This window comes from Lampris incognitus, chromosome 1, assembly GCF_029633865.1.
Source record: "Lampris incognitus isolate fLamInc1 chromosome 1, fLamInc1.hap2, whole genome shotgun sequence".
Taxonomy (NCBI): Eukaryota; Metazoa; Chordata; class Actinopteri; order Lampriformes; family Lampridae; genus Lampris; species Lampris incognitus.
In genome coordinates this window covers 111,384,997-111,399,886 of record NC_079211.1, presented here as the reverse complement: position 1 = coordinate 111,399,886, position 14,890 = coordinate 111,384,997, and the positions used below count along the sequence as shown (strand labels likewise).

Genomic DNA, 14,890 nt, shown 5'->3' with positions numbered 1-14,890 from the left:
CTGCAGTTTGGCGTTGGGACGGTTCTCCATCATGTGGGAAAACTGTATGACCTGTAACCCCTAAACAAAGCCCAGCTGACATTACAAACTGCTAAAGCCTTTGCAAAGCAAGCCTTTTTTTGTTAAACCCCTCCCCCCCCAACTGTACTTGGCCGATTACCCCACTCTTCCAAGCCGTCCTGGTTGCTGCTTCACCCCCTCTGTTGGTCTGGGGAGGGCTGCAGACTACCACGCCTCCTCCGATGTACATGGAGTTGCCAGCTGTTTCTTTTCACCTGACGGTGAGGAGTTTCACCAAGGAGACATAACGTGTGGGAGGATCACGCTATTTCCCCCCCCCCCCAACAGGTGCCCCGACCAACCAGAGGAGGCACTAGTGCAGCGACCAGGAGACATACCCACAGCTGGCTTCCCACCTGCAGACACAGCCAATTGGGTCTGTAGGGACGCCCAACCAAGCCGGAGGTAACACAGGGATTCGAACCAGCGATCCCCGTGTTGGGAAAGCATTCTTTGTAAAATGAAAGCAACCATAAGACACAGGACCATGTCAATCACGTCAGTATCTCCTAAGAACTGTTACGGGACCAGAACAGCTCTCTGTATTACTAATGTACATGTATTAAAACTTCATGAAAAAGAAAAGTTGTCACACCATTAAGGACATGGTATGCATAACACACTTTCTATAACAAAAATAGATTTATGACATTTGTGGAAAAATAAATGTACCCGAGAAGGAAAACAAACTGGACTCAGACTTTCAGACCCCGCTGTCTTGAGATTTGGGTTAAATAGTGTAGATGGGCCAGGGTCACATGACAGACTCCAGTGGTGCCAATTACATTGTCAATTAGGTTTTTCAATTTTTGAAAAATGTGGTTGTGTTTTAATGTAGCAGCAGAGCTCATTTTATATGTTGTATTTTTCCCTCTGATAAGGATGGTCAGCTATCAAACTTGAAATTTTACTTTTTTTTTAACCAGCAAAAATTTGTTAGCAAAATAGTTTAGCATTAAAAAGTAGTTTTCACAAACAGTAATTGGCACGGGTCTCAAAACTACTCAAACAATCTTTGTCCTAATAAATTATGGATCTTGTTGAATTTGGTGGCAAACACAATTCAAGGGCTTTGTTCTGATGGCGCCACCTTTTCCTTTTGTATTTATTTATTTCAGTGTTAATGATCTAAATTCAAGATGTATTGAACTGTCAACTGGTTTACAATAAATGTTCGATCTGTTTTAATTTTGAAAAGTGATTAAAGAGATTTATGGGGAAAAAACAAAACACCCACGAGTTCACTGAAACAGTTTGTGTATTATGGTGACTGTCACGATCTCAGTTTCGCCATCTTCACCCACTGTGCTATCAGGTCAGATTCAGTCCTTCTGGCGTTTATAACTGACAATGGATCGGCATCGTTGGACTCTCTGAAGAAAAACAAGTAAAAAGGTCGAATTAATGAAGCACCAAAATCACTATCCATTTTGAAAAGTGCAAATAATTCAAAAGGGCGAAACGGAGCTGGCTTTACCTCAGGTCGAGATGGTGGGCTCCTCCAGATATGTTGATGGCAACCAATGATGAGCTAAGGGACTTCCGCACCTAAACAGCAGAGAGCCAGTTAGCTCACGGACCAGATGGTTATCAGATGACATCATCCAAGCATGCCAGACCTGTTGCAACACCTACCCCTCCGTTTGCCCATGGGTCCAAGTCTCCATTGGAGAAGATAATGTTACTGGCCGTGGAGAGGGCTGAGCAGAAAAAGTGAAAACTTGATGAGACGTTTCTTCTTTTACAAAAGCCCAATGATGGAGAAAAGTAGGGCTGAGCAAGATATCTTCTCAGAATCAACATTGCAATATGCACATGTGCAACTATCTCACTGCAGCAGATGCAATGTAAGACAAATTGGGCCCATTAGTAATGCTGGGCTAAAACTCACTGCTTCAAATGTAGCAAGGTCCACTTTCACTACTCTTTAAAAAAAAAAACTAATGCATCTCACCAATAAATTACATCTGACCAGTATTTTTCTGGTTTACTGACTTCTTAGACAACCGCTTTATTTCCTCCTAAAATCCTGAATCATTGCAAGAGTGATAACATTTTGAAAGGTAAAATCTGCACATATCTGGTGAAATTATGGAGCCGCTTTTGTTCTTTAATATAACGAGACGTATCACAAGATAATATTGAAATGATTTTTTTTTCCTATATTGTTCAACCCTAGAGAAAAGCTGTAGGAATATTTAATATCTCCACATTTGAAGAGTGCATACCCAAATGTAATAAATTGTAAAAAAAAAGTATCAATAATAAACTATAATTAAATTAATTTAAATCAAATAAATTAAAATAATTTTTCTAAAATTATAATAAAAATAATTGTAATTTCCATCCATCCATTATCTTTACCGCTTATCCTGCTTTCAGGGTGGCGGGGATGCTGGAACCTATTCTAGCAGTCATTTGGCGGCAGGTGGGGAGACACCTTGGACAGGCTGCCAGGCCATCACAGGGCCGACACATACATAATTGTAATTCCTAATTTGTAAAAAAGGTCAAATTCATTTGTGGGACAGTTAAAGCATTTCTACCCAACAGATGTCTATTTTGTAGGGGAAAATAATGTTATGTTTTTGATGGAAATGGGCTCATTGATCACAACAAGATTAACCTGTGACTTTAAAAACCAATAGAATAGTGTTTTATAAAAGCCCTCATATGTAGCGTGAATACTTGCCATCACCCCAGAACTGGGTTTTAAGCCAGCTGGGCCGTGGAATCACTCCCCAGTGTTTGGAGCAGTAGACCTCCCTGTCGTGCTCCGTGAAGGGCATGGGGGGGAACATGTCGGTCATATTGTTGCTCTCAAAGCACAGATCAATCTCTGTGCACGCCTACAACAAGAAAAGGGGAGCAGGAACGGACACAACAGCTTGTGAACCACTGGGATATGACATGATATCAGGGTATATCATGCAGCAAAATGTTCACTACTGGCATCAGTGGTTCTCAGAGGTTTCTGTGCAACAGACCTTTAAGTCGGCAGGGTTTAAATAACGACAAAGACTTATACCAGTGCCTTCCGATTAGTCTATACTATAGTACAAAAAAAAAAGTCAGAATACTGAGAAATTCAGCTGTGGCAGAAAAGGAGATGTATCCATGTATCGATTTTGGATTCTAAATGAAATCCACCCATCCATTATCCAAACCGCATATCCTAATTAGGGTCGCGGGATGCTGGAGCCTATCTCAGCAGCCATTGGGTGGCAGGTGGGAAGATACCCTGGACAGGCCACCAGTCCATCACAGGGCCTCAGGGCAATTTAGTACGGCCGATTCATCTGACCTACATGTCTTTGGACTGTGGGAAGAAACCGGAGCACCCAGAGGAAACTCATGCAGACATTCATTCTAAATGAAATGAAATGATCGAATGATACACTGATAGCAGCATTTCCTCCATTTACAAACTGATGTGTTTTGGGGAATAGCAACCAAATATCTGAGCCCATCACAATGGAGAAAAGATCTAGGAGCCAGCCTTTGCACAGCAAAAGAGAATGCTTAGGAGGAACGCATTCACAGCATCCAACTGTGTTTGATACAAGAAGATCCTACATTACACTGAGCAGAATGAAAAGATAAACAGTAGCTCACAACTGTGCAGGAATGGCTGCAGAGAACATGGCAATCTCCTGCATATGCTTTGGCATTGCCCTTCACCCAAAAAATTAGTGTGGGAGACAGCTAGGAAAGTACTTGGTGTGTCATCTGAACAGAGGAAGGAACACAAGGAGACTTGGTGGTGGAATGAGGAGTTAAAGGAAAGTAAACACAGAAAGAGGTTGGTGAAGAAGAAGTGGGATAGTCAGAGAGATGAAGAAAGTAGACAGGAGTACAAGGAGATACAGCGTAAAGCGAAGAGAGAGGTGACAAAAGGCAAAAGAAAAAGCTTATAGTGAGTTGTATGAGAGGTTGGCCACTAAGGAAGGAGAAAAGGACATGTACCGATTGGCTAGACAGAGAGACCAAGCTGGGAAGGATGTGCAGCAGGTTAGGGCGATGAAGGATAACGATGGAAATGTGCTGACAAGTGAGGAAAGTGTGTTGAGAAGGTGGAAGGAGTACTTTGAGGGGCTGATGAATCAAGAAAATGAGAGCGAGAGAAGGTCGGATGATGTGGGGATAGTGAATCGGGAAGTGCAGTGGATTAGCAAGGAGGAAGTGGGGGCAGCTATGAAGAGGCTAAAGAGTGGAAAGGCTGTTGGTCCAGATGACATACCTGTGGAGGCATGAAGGTGTTTAGGAGAGATGGCAGTGGAGTTTTTAACTAGATTGTTTAACACAATCTTGGAAAGTGAGAGGATGCCTGAGGAGTGGAGAAAAAGCATACTGGTACCGATTTTCAAGAATAAGGGTGATGTGCAGAACTGTAGCAACTACAGAGGTATAAAGTTGATCAGCCACAGCATGAAGATATGGGAAAGAGTAATAGAAGCTAGGTTAAGAGGAAAGGTGATGATCAGCAAGCAGCAGTATGGTTTCATACCATGATTGAGAATGTTGATGGAGAAATATAGACCAGATCAGAAGAAGTTACATTGTGTCTTTGTGGCTTTACAGAAAGCATATGACAGGGTGCTGAGAGAGGAGGTGTGGTATTGTATGAGGAAGTCGGGAGTTGTAGAGAAGTATGTAGGAGTGGTGCAGGATATGTATGAGGGCAGTGTGACAGTGGTGAGGTGTGTGGTTGGAATGACAGATGGGTTCAAGGTGGGATTACATCAAGGATCGGCTCTGAGCCCTTTCTTGTTTGCAACGGTGATGGACAGGTTGACAGACGAGATCAGGCAGGAGTCTCTGTGGACTATGATGTTCATGGATGACATTGTGATCTGTAGCGAGAGTAGGGTACAGGTTGAGGAGAGCCGGGAGAGGTGGAGGTATGCACTCGAGAGAAGAGGAATGAAAGTCAATAGGAGCAAGACAATACATATGCGTGAATGAGAGGGAGGAAAGTGGCATGTTGAGGATGCAAGGAGTAGAGGTGACAAAGGCGTAGGAGTTAAAATACTTGGGGTCAACTGTTCAAAGTAACAAGGAGTGAGGAAGAGAGGTGAAGAAAGTGCAGGCAGGGTGGAGAAGAGTATAAGGAGGGATTTGTGACAGAAAGGTACCAGCAAGAGTTAAAGGGAAGGTTTACGAGATGGTTGTGAGACCAGCTATGTGGTATGGTTTGGAGACAGTGGCACTGATGAAAAGACAGGAGGTGGAGCTGGAGGTGGCAGAGTTGAAGATGGTTAGATTTTCATTGGGAGTGATGGAGGACAGGATTAGGAACGAGTATATTAGAGGGACAGCTCAGGTTGGACAGTTTGGAGACAAAGTAAGAGAGACAAGACTGAGATGGGTTAGACGTGTGGCGGAGAGATGCTGGGTATATTGGGAGAAGGATGCTGAATATGGAACTGCCAGGGAAGAGGAGAAGAAGAAGGCCAAAGATGAGGTTTATGGATGTGGTGACGGAGGACATGCAGGTGGCTGATGGGACAGAGGAAGATGCAGAGGACAGGAAGAGATGGAAACGGATGATCCGCTGTGGTGACCCTTAACGGGAGCAGCTGGAAGTAGTAGTATCTATCTGTCTATAAGTTTCTGGCAGGATTACCTGGTAGTCCCATGCGAGGCTATCGAGACCCAGTCCACAGCCGGTGGGGTCAGCACACTCCACATACAGGTTGAACATGTCAAAGCAGCTCAATTCCCCGGATGAGTTATACACAATTCCTAGAAGGGCATGAAACATCAAAATGGAGTTGAAAACCTTGCAGCTGCATGTAGAGTTTTCGTGTTATTTAAGCCATCTGCCACAGCGGGTAAATTCTATAATGTTGTAAATCCAATCTGTGTAAAAGAAAAAGAAATGCAAAAGTATGTGTGTAAAAGAATATTTATGTAAAAGAAGGGTTTAAAAAAGGAAATTGGTTGTATTAAAGCAGGGTTTAGCGATTCTGGGTGGAAGTTAGCAAGTGCTAGCTACATTTTGTTTTTTGGATTCCCCCCCCCTTTTTCTCCCCAATTGTACTTTGGCCAATTACCCCACTCTTCTGAGCCATCCCAGTCACTGCTCCACCCCCTCTGCCGATCCAGGGAGGGCTGCAGACTACCACATGCCTCCTCCGACATATGTGGAGTCGCCAGCCACTTCTTTTCACCTGACAGTGAGGCGTTTCACCAGGGGGACGTGGCGCGTGGGAGGATCACGCTATTCCCCCCAGTTCCCCCTCCCCCCTGAACAGGCACCCTGACCAACTAGAGGAGGTGCTAGTGCAGCGACCAGGACACATACCCACACCCAGCTTCCCACCCGCAGACACGGCCAATTGTGTTTGTAGGGACGCCCTACCAAGCTGGAGGTAACACGGGGATTCAAACCGGCGATCTCCGTGTTGGTAGGCAACAGAATAGACCGCTATGCTACCCAGATGCCCCCAGAGCTAGCTACATTTTGAACACATACTCAAAAGCAATCCGCCACCTCACTTCCGCCTAAGAGCCTCATGGATACACAAACTGACAGCAAGTGTGGACCAGTTGACATGCCGGCTTTCAAAGAGCTCTCCTGAATGGCTGATAGGAGCGGGTACAGAGACCAGATTCATTTCTAAGTGCATCTACTTAACTTGATCGCTGTCAGGACGTAGAGAGTTTGACGTATATTATAAAAAGGGTTCTGAATTAAAACTGCTCATAGGCACTTGATGTGGTTCTTCCACATCAGCATCAAACACATGATCCTGCAGCTAACTGCAGGTTTGATAGTGAAAAACCACTTTAAAGTAAACAGTCTATGTAGTGTGTTTGCCTTAATGCCATTTACTTCTACCTACTTCATTTTAGAGCTGTACACGATATAAACATTACATGGAGGGAATGGACCCCTACAACCGTTACAGCCACTACATAACTGACTTCTACAAACCACAGCTTGTGTTGGAAAGCTGTGAAGTAGTGCTGATATGTAAATTGTGTAAACACAACATCCACTGCATGTTGTCCTTCTTGTGAGAGAGATCCCTCTGTTGCTCTCCCTGAGGTTTCTCCCCGTGTTCTCTACCTGTTAAAGGTGTTTTTAGGGAGTTGTTCCTTATCCCATGTGAGGGTCTGAGGGCAGGATGTTGTGTTGCTGTAAAGCCCCCTGAGGCAAACTTGTAATTTGTGATAATGGGCTGGGAAACCCACGCAGAGAGAACATGCGAACTCCATACAGAGGAACACCCAGGATGATCCCCAAGGTTGGACTACCCCGGGCTCGAACCCAGGACCTTCTTACGTCAATCTCAGTGAGAGTAAAATATTTTCAATAATCAGCAAAAGCTCGTTGAGAAGTTATTTTAAGCCGTTTTCTTTACCTGCCGTGTTTCTGAGGTTAACCAGCAGGTCAGGTCCACTGAGCATTGTGTCACATGCCACCTGCAAATACACACATCAATACAACACGACTGGTACCAATCAGAGCTAAACAAAAAGGAGTAGAATAAGACATGTCTTTTAGAACACAGGATTGTTTTAGTCTCATGTGTATAACTCCTTACTATTTTTGGAGATACAACCCCCCCCCTTTTTCTCCCCAATTGTACCCAGCCAATTACTCCGCTCTTCTGAGCCATCCCAGTTACTGCTCCACCCCCTCGGCTGATCCGGGGAGGGCTGCAGACTACCACATGCCTCCTCCGATACATGTGGAGTCACCAGCCGCTTCTTTTCACCTGACAGTGAGGAGTTTCACCAGGGGGACATAGCACGTGGGAGGATCACGCTATTCCCCCCAGTTCCCCCTCCCCCTGGAACAGGCACCTCGACCAACCAGAGGAGGCGCTAGTGCAGCGACCAGGACACATACCCACATCCGGCGTCCCACCCACAGACAGGGCCAATTGTGTCTGTAGGGACGCCCGACCAAGCCGGAGGTAACACAGGGATTCAAACCAGCGATCCCCGTGTTGGTAGGCAACGGAATAGACCGCTCGCCTTACAGACACCCTTTTGGAGATACATTTTGCTGCAAAATAAGGTCAACTGTTTTGCTAAGTACTATATGCTAATGAGTTTATAATTTCTATAATCGTTCATTTGGGTTACAGCTGCTTTCACGTTTCCTGCACCTTGACAGGGTTGGCAGGCAAGTTTCCCATGAAGTGCGTGCTGTAGGGGTAATCCAGCATGGCCATCAGGGTGAAGGCGTTCCTCAGCATTCCTTTCAGCTGGTGCAGATCTGCAGCAGACGATGGAGTCTTGCACAGGGCAAACTCGGACCGGATGCGGCTGAAATCTGCATCCAGGAACATTAAAATTCTGTTTTCACTGCAGGTAGTCATCATTATAGAATGTTCTTCACTACACTGCTGGAAAAAGGCTAAAAATATCAAAGGTGAAGCTGGAAAGCCACTTCAGTGCAGGAATATAGTTTGATTGCTTAAACAGCACAGACATGTAAAGTGCATGTAGGCCATGAACACCAAGAACATGGGCTCGGATGCACAACACAAGCGAGACATTTCAAGTTAAAGCTCTTCTTCAGGCAGCATGCACACACTCATCATTATAAATTATTATCAGGGCATCTGGGTAGTGTGGTGGTCTATTCAAGAGCCTACCAACACGGGGATTGCCAGTTCGAATCCCCGTATTACCTCCAGCTTGGTCGGGGCATCCCTACGGACACAATTGGCTGTGTCCGCGGGTGGGAAGCCGGATGTGGGTATGTGTCCTGGTCACTGCACTAGCGCCTCCTCTGGACGGTCAGGGCACTTGTTCGGGGGCGGGGGGGGGATAGCGTGATCCTCCCACACACTACATCCCCCAGGTGAATCTCCTCACTGTCAGGTGAAAAGAAGCGGCTGGTGACTCCACATGTATCAGAGGAGGCATGTGGTGGTCTGTAGCCCTCCCCGGATCAGCAGAGGGGCTGGAGCAGCGACTGGGACGGCTCAGAAGAGTGTGGTAATTGGCCAAGTACAATTGGGGAGAAAAAACAGAATCTGTGGGATGACCTGAAGAGGGCTGTGCACAGGAGATGCCCTCGCAGTTTGACAGGTCTAGAACATTTTTGCAAGGAACGGTGGGAAAATATTACCAAGTCGAGATGTGCAAAGCTGATACCCTTACTCAAATATCGAGCGCTGTAATGAAATGAAAAGGTGCTTCAACAAAAGTATTTTTTTAGGAGTGTGCACGCTGATGTAACCAGGTTATATTAAGTTTCTTATTTTCTTCCCTAAAAGGATTGTTTTTCACTTTCTTTATAGGTTTGCAATTTCACATTAAAGTTAGAAAAAGTTCTGACATGATTTATCTTGGTTTCTTTTACATCACAAATACCTGTTATTTTACCAGGGGTGTGTAGTTTTTTTTGTGTAGACTTCCCAGAGCTGCGACCACTGGTTTACAAAGACAAACAGAAACAGACATGAACTGTCTGCGAGGACTCGGTTTGGTTCAGGATTTACCTTGGTGATCAGCCAGGTGCTGCAACTGCTGGAAGGACTCTGTCACAGCTTGTCGGCATTCTGGGAGATAACTCTCGAAATCCTGTGCAAGAAAATTCAGCAGCAACTGTCAACATCATCCTGATGTAATGAGAAAAGTACAACAGTAACACCGTTCACAATGCACAACTGTCCGATTTCACAAAAAGTAAAGCATCTGCCATTTACAGTGAAGAGTCCCTCCATCCTTCCATCCATTACCCAAACCACTTACCCTGCTCTCAGGGTCGCGGGGATGCTGGAGCCTATCCCAGCAGTCACTGGGCAGCAGGTGGGGAGACACCCTGGACAGGCCGCCAGGCCATCACACAGGGCCGACATACACATTCATACCTAGGGACAATTTAGTATGGCTGAGTCACCTGACCTACATATCTTCAGACTATGGGAGGAAACCGGAACACCCGGAGGAAACCCACCCAGACACGGGGAGAACATTCAAACTCCACACAGAGGACAACCTGGGACAACCCCCAAAGTTGGACTACCCCAGGGCTCAAACCCAGGACCTTCTTGCTTGTGAGGCGACTGTGCTAACCACTGTGCCACCGTGCCGCCCATAATAAAGAGTCGTCTAAACTTAATATGGAACATGGAGCTGCCAGGGAAGAGGAAAAGAGAAAGGTCAAAGAGGAGGTTTATGGATGTGGTGAGGGAGGACATGCAGGTGGCTGGTGTGACAGAGGACAGGAAGAGATGGAAACGGATGATCCGCTGTGGCGCCCCCTAACGGGAGCAGCCAAAAGTAGAGTAGTAGTAGTCCTCTACATTTAAAATGAACATGTTAGGGAACTGTTCAGAAGAAGAAAAGAAAGCCACTTTATTTTTGTCATTGTGCAGTTGTTTTTTGTTACAATGAATGTGTTCTCTGCATTTAACCCATCCTGTTGTATAGGAGCAGTGGGCAGCTGCAGCGCCCGGGGACCAGGCCACTTTTTCTTTTTGGACTTTTTCGCCCTTCTTTTTCTCCCGAATTGTATCTGGCCGATTACCCCACTCTTCTGTGCCGTCCGAGTTGCTCCACCCACTCTGCTGATCTGGGGAGGGCTGCAGACTACCACGTCTCCTCCGATACATGTGGAGTCTCCAGCCAGCCTCTTTTCACCTGACAGTGAGGAGTTTCACCAGGGGGACATAGTGTGTGGGAGGATCACGCTATTCCCCCCAGTTCCCCCTCCCCCCTGAACAGGCACCCCAACTGACCAGAGGAGGCGCTAGTGCAGTGACCAGGACACATACCCAAATCCAGCTTCCCACCTGCAGATTCAGCCAATTGTGTCTGTAGGGATGCCCGACCAAGCCGGAGGTAAGACGGGGATTCGAACTGGTGATCCCTGTGTTGGTAGGCAACGGAATAAACCGCTACGCTACCCGGATGCCCCAGGCCACCTTTTAATACAAAGAGGATAAGTCATGTGACTGATTACAGCATGACAGCATCCCCTAGCAATGCAGACGGATGACTTGCAGGGTGTTATATTTTTTGCCAAATTGGATCAATACAATTTTGGAGATGAACTTTTCAGACAGTGTTGAAAACCTAACATGCACTGCCACTCACAGGAGCCGCTGAGCAACTATATAAGCAGTGTATTTTTAATCAATCACATAACTTCATAAACAAAGGAGTTATCATTGACTGTTTTATTGGACTGTGGTAAGAGGGACTTATAACTTACTGACGTAACGTCACGGAAAAACTGCCTGGAGTCTCCCATCCCTGCAGTAGATAAAATGGGGGCGCTGGCAGCCAGGGCGCCGGCCACGACGTTTGGATATTTCAGCCTCATATAGACTGACAGCATGCCTCCATAACTGCAGGGAGGAAAGGACGAAATCTCAAAAAAAGGACATTCAGTCTTTCACTATGCTTGAGAATAGCTACTTTATTTAATACTCAGAGAAATTTAATTTCAGATACTTTTTCTATTTCTACATCATTTATCATGAGTTTCTTGTCTTAGTTGGTATATCGTTTCCCAAAGATGATACATTTTGTTTTGCTTAAATTCAGTGTTAGTTTATTTGCATCAAACCAACTCTTCATCCTGGTCGATTCCGTTTCCACTGTATCCAAGAGTTGTTCTATGTTGTCTCCACAGAAGAGTAAGCTTGTATCATCCATGAACAGAATGGTTTTCAGGGCTTTTGACACTTTACATATATTGTTTATGTACAATATGAACAACAATGATCCCAACACCGAGCCCTGGGGCACTCCACACCTAACCTTCAGTAATTGTAATTTGAAGTTTTGTATTTGTATTATTTGTAAAGCACTTCGAGTGGCTGTTGCACTATATAAAATGCAACTTGATTGATTGATTTATGGTTCATATCCTCAATGTTGGTAAAAATGTTATCTCTAAGCAAAAGCAAAGTTATTTTGTAAATACACCTAGGCTCAGGTATGATCCAGTGTCATATTTTATTTGTGCGAGTTCTTACCTGCCACCAAACACAATAACGGGGCAGCCTGCGGCCCCCAGCTGCTGTTTGAGCTCCGTGATCATGACAGCGTAGTCGGCGAGGGCCTGCTCCACCGTCAGCAAGCCAACCTGAGGGATGTTGAAGGACTGCTGACCAAACGGGAGGGATTTGCCGTAGTATCTCTATCAGAGGAGAAGATGGAGCCTTGGTCAGGCAATGAAAACGAGTGAGTACAACCACTGGCTTCCTCAATGACAGACACGGCTGGCTGCCATGGAGGAAGTTCTCCAAAAGCAGCACCGGTCATGAGGTTGATATGATTCAGTCAGAACTGAAACTTTGTTAAATGGCCACAGAGCAATTCACAACAAAAATTAAAAGCTATTTCAACATTTTACCAGTAGGCTAGTGGAACTGTGATTTTTTTTCAGTTCTTCAGTGGACTGACAAACTTGCTGGTCGCAGTCAAAACTTACCAACATCAGACCGAAAGTAAGTCAGAAACCATCTGGTTGTCGGAACAGACAATAAAATCAAAACTTCAAATCATCGATTTGTCTTTTCCACCATTCTTTGACCAACACTGACATAATTGTACATCAAGACATCCCTGCTTTTAGTTTTGGTCAGCGTTTTCCACCACTGTCACATGTTCTGTTACAGTCATTCAAGAAAAGCTGAACTGACGCTGCTTCCTCACAGTCCAACACAGCTCGGCTCCACATGATGTTTCTACCGGTATGTGCATGAACCTCACCTCAGACTATACGACAAGACATCCCAAAACGAGTTTAAAACTTTCACTGCAATTCTCATAATACTGACTAGAGGTCACCTGCACCCTGCTACCACCCCCCTGTCCCGAGCCACCGTGTTTTAACGGAGGACTGGTGTTGGTTGATTATTCTTACGTGTTCTGCGAATATGACCAGGGCGCCCTGCTGCGCGGCCAGCTCCATGATGAAGCCGGAGTTCAGGGCGAAGGCCCAGATGTCTCCCTCATTGCCCGTGTAGAAGAAAACAGGACCGTCGCCTTTCTTCCAGTGTTCATCTAAGGAAAACAAAAAAGGAGGATCATTAAGATCTATTCACGTGTCCATGCACGCTGTCGCGCACCCCAGCGGGTTTTTAAAGTGGTTTTACCCGTAATGAGGTACCGCTGGCTGAAGGTCCCGTTCCCCATGCTGTTGAAGTTGAAGTGGTCCAGCTGCTGAATGAAGTACTTCTCGGTGAACGGAGGATCGCGGTCTGTCCCGGCCCCATGGCGCAGCTTTGACTGGGGAAGGTCAAATGTACATTACAAACTCACAGGGAGTCTTTCCTGCTACTGCAAGCCCGCACACACGGGCCCCTAAACGGCGGAGAGAATCTGCCTCAAATAAGATGCCCGAGTGTGTTCACCTGATGGAGAAACGAGACGCTTACCTGGAGATACCTGCCGGCCGCAGCCTGCAGCAGCCCCGACAACGCCAGCGGCAGCACGAGAGCTGCCCTGGCACGAGACATGGTCACACAAGGCAGCGGACGCATGACACGTAGTTCCAATCAGAGTAAAACAAACTCCATCTAGCCCGCGGCCCCTGCTGCGGAGCCGTCACATGACGGTCACGGGACTTCCGCTGCACGGCGGAGCCAATGAGCGTCTCCGTAGACTTTTATTTTTTTATTGAACGCATTTCAAGATAACACAGAGAAATACGTCAGTCAGTTTAACGCGTAGAGCGCCGGTCAACTTTAACCCCCTCTGTTTATACATTAGACATCGAGATCAAAAATTTTTTTTTAAATTTACTAAAAAAACAATACTGTCAACATCAGAATGTACGAGGGACATACAAGCCTGTATATATATATATATATATATATATATATATATATATATATATATATATATATATATATATATATATATATATGTGTGTGTGTGTGTGTGTGTGTGTATGTATGTATTTTCATTACCAAGTATTTTCCCTACTATTTGGGAGGTCTTAATAGCGTTCTTGTTCGTTGTTGCCCTAGAAACACAGTCAAGGAGATGTTGTAGTTCAACACAAAACAGCTGGATGGATATTAGGTGGGATGTGAAGCACTTCAGCCTCATGTAGGTGATATTTGCCGACAAGACAGATCAACTTGAGAGCACTGTCAGTGGACCGTGAGTCTGCATTACAGTTCAGAAACAAGACCATGTCTTCTAAAACTGGCGTCAACCTGTTAAAGCTTAGAAAAATCACCAGAGCAGCTTCAACCCAGAACTCTGGAGAGTAAGTACATTCACAGAATAAATGGGAAATAGATTCAATTACTGTTTAGCAGAAAGAGCATAGTGGAGAAATATCTTCTTTAAATCTGTGCAATAATTTGTTGCAAGGGTAGTGTAATACCTTCATGTGAACTTTTATTTTATTTGGAATGAGGAATTTATTACGGTGTGACCAAACTTTCTCTGCTGAGATTTCTGGAAAACTTAGTTCCCATAAAGGAGTCGATTTGGGAAAATAACCGATCTTAGGTCAGTATCTCAATAGACATTCTGTCAGAAAACTGGGGTGAATAATAGAAAGATACTGGATGTTGAACAGGTAGTCTCCCTCAGCCGGCAGGGGGAGCTGTCAAGCCGGTGTCACTGCCAGACTAATACCGGGTTATTCCGAGCGGTTAGCGGGCTCCAGGGTGTCTCACAGACGGGTAGAGGGGGAGAAAGATGGTGGGATGGACTGGCGATGCGATTTGTGGGGAGTCATCCTCTTTGTGGGGAGCCATCATCTTCCTGGTGCTGTTCAGAAGTTATTTGAAAACGATTACCTTAATTATACCACACTGTTGAACGTGTAAGTTGTTGAGGGTCCCTAACGTGCATCGCCGGCCCATCCGGAGCGGAGACAGACGTTTCT

General features: G+C 45.5%; 1 protein-coding gene across 2 annotated transcripts; it reads right to left on the bottom strand.

Moving 5' to 3' along the window:
* Positions 1 to 218: 218 nt before the first annotated feature.
* On the bottom strand, positions 219 to 13,586 carry dpp7 (dipeptidyl-peptidase 7). Of its 2 annotated transcripts, XR_008810706.1 has the most exons (14): positions 13,422 to 13,586; positions 13,140 to 13,272; positions 12,908 to 13,047; positions 12,015 to 12,178; positions 11,246 to 11,381; positions 9,528 to 9,609; positions 8,184 to 8,350; positions 7,431 to 7,491; positions 5,687 to 5,805; positions 2,753 to 2,909; positions 1,696 to 1,760; positions 1,538 to 1,608; positions 417 to 1,433; positions 219 to 261 (listed from the first exon to the last, which is right to left on the bottom strand). XR_008810706.1 is itself a non-coding variant. In XM_056285796.1 (13 exons), exons 1-13 carry the CDS (start codon positions 13,524 to 13,526, stop codon positions 1,334 to 1,336), a joined length of 1,500 nt encoding a protein of 499 aa, XP_056141771.1. In that variant the 5' UTR covers positions 13,527 to 13,586; the 3' UTR covers positions 380 to 1,333. The 2 variants fall into 2 exon arrangements, 1 of the variants encoding a protein (XP_056141771.1); XM_056285796.1 differs by lacking the exon at positions 219 to 261 and having other exon boundaries at positions 380 to 1,433.
* Between the last annotated feature and the right edge of the window lie 1,304 nt (positions 13,587 to 14,890).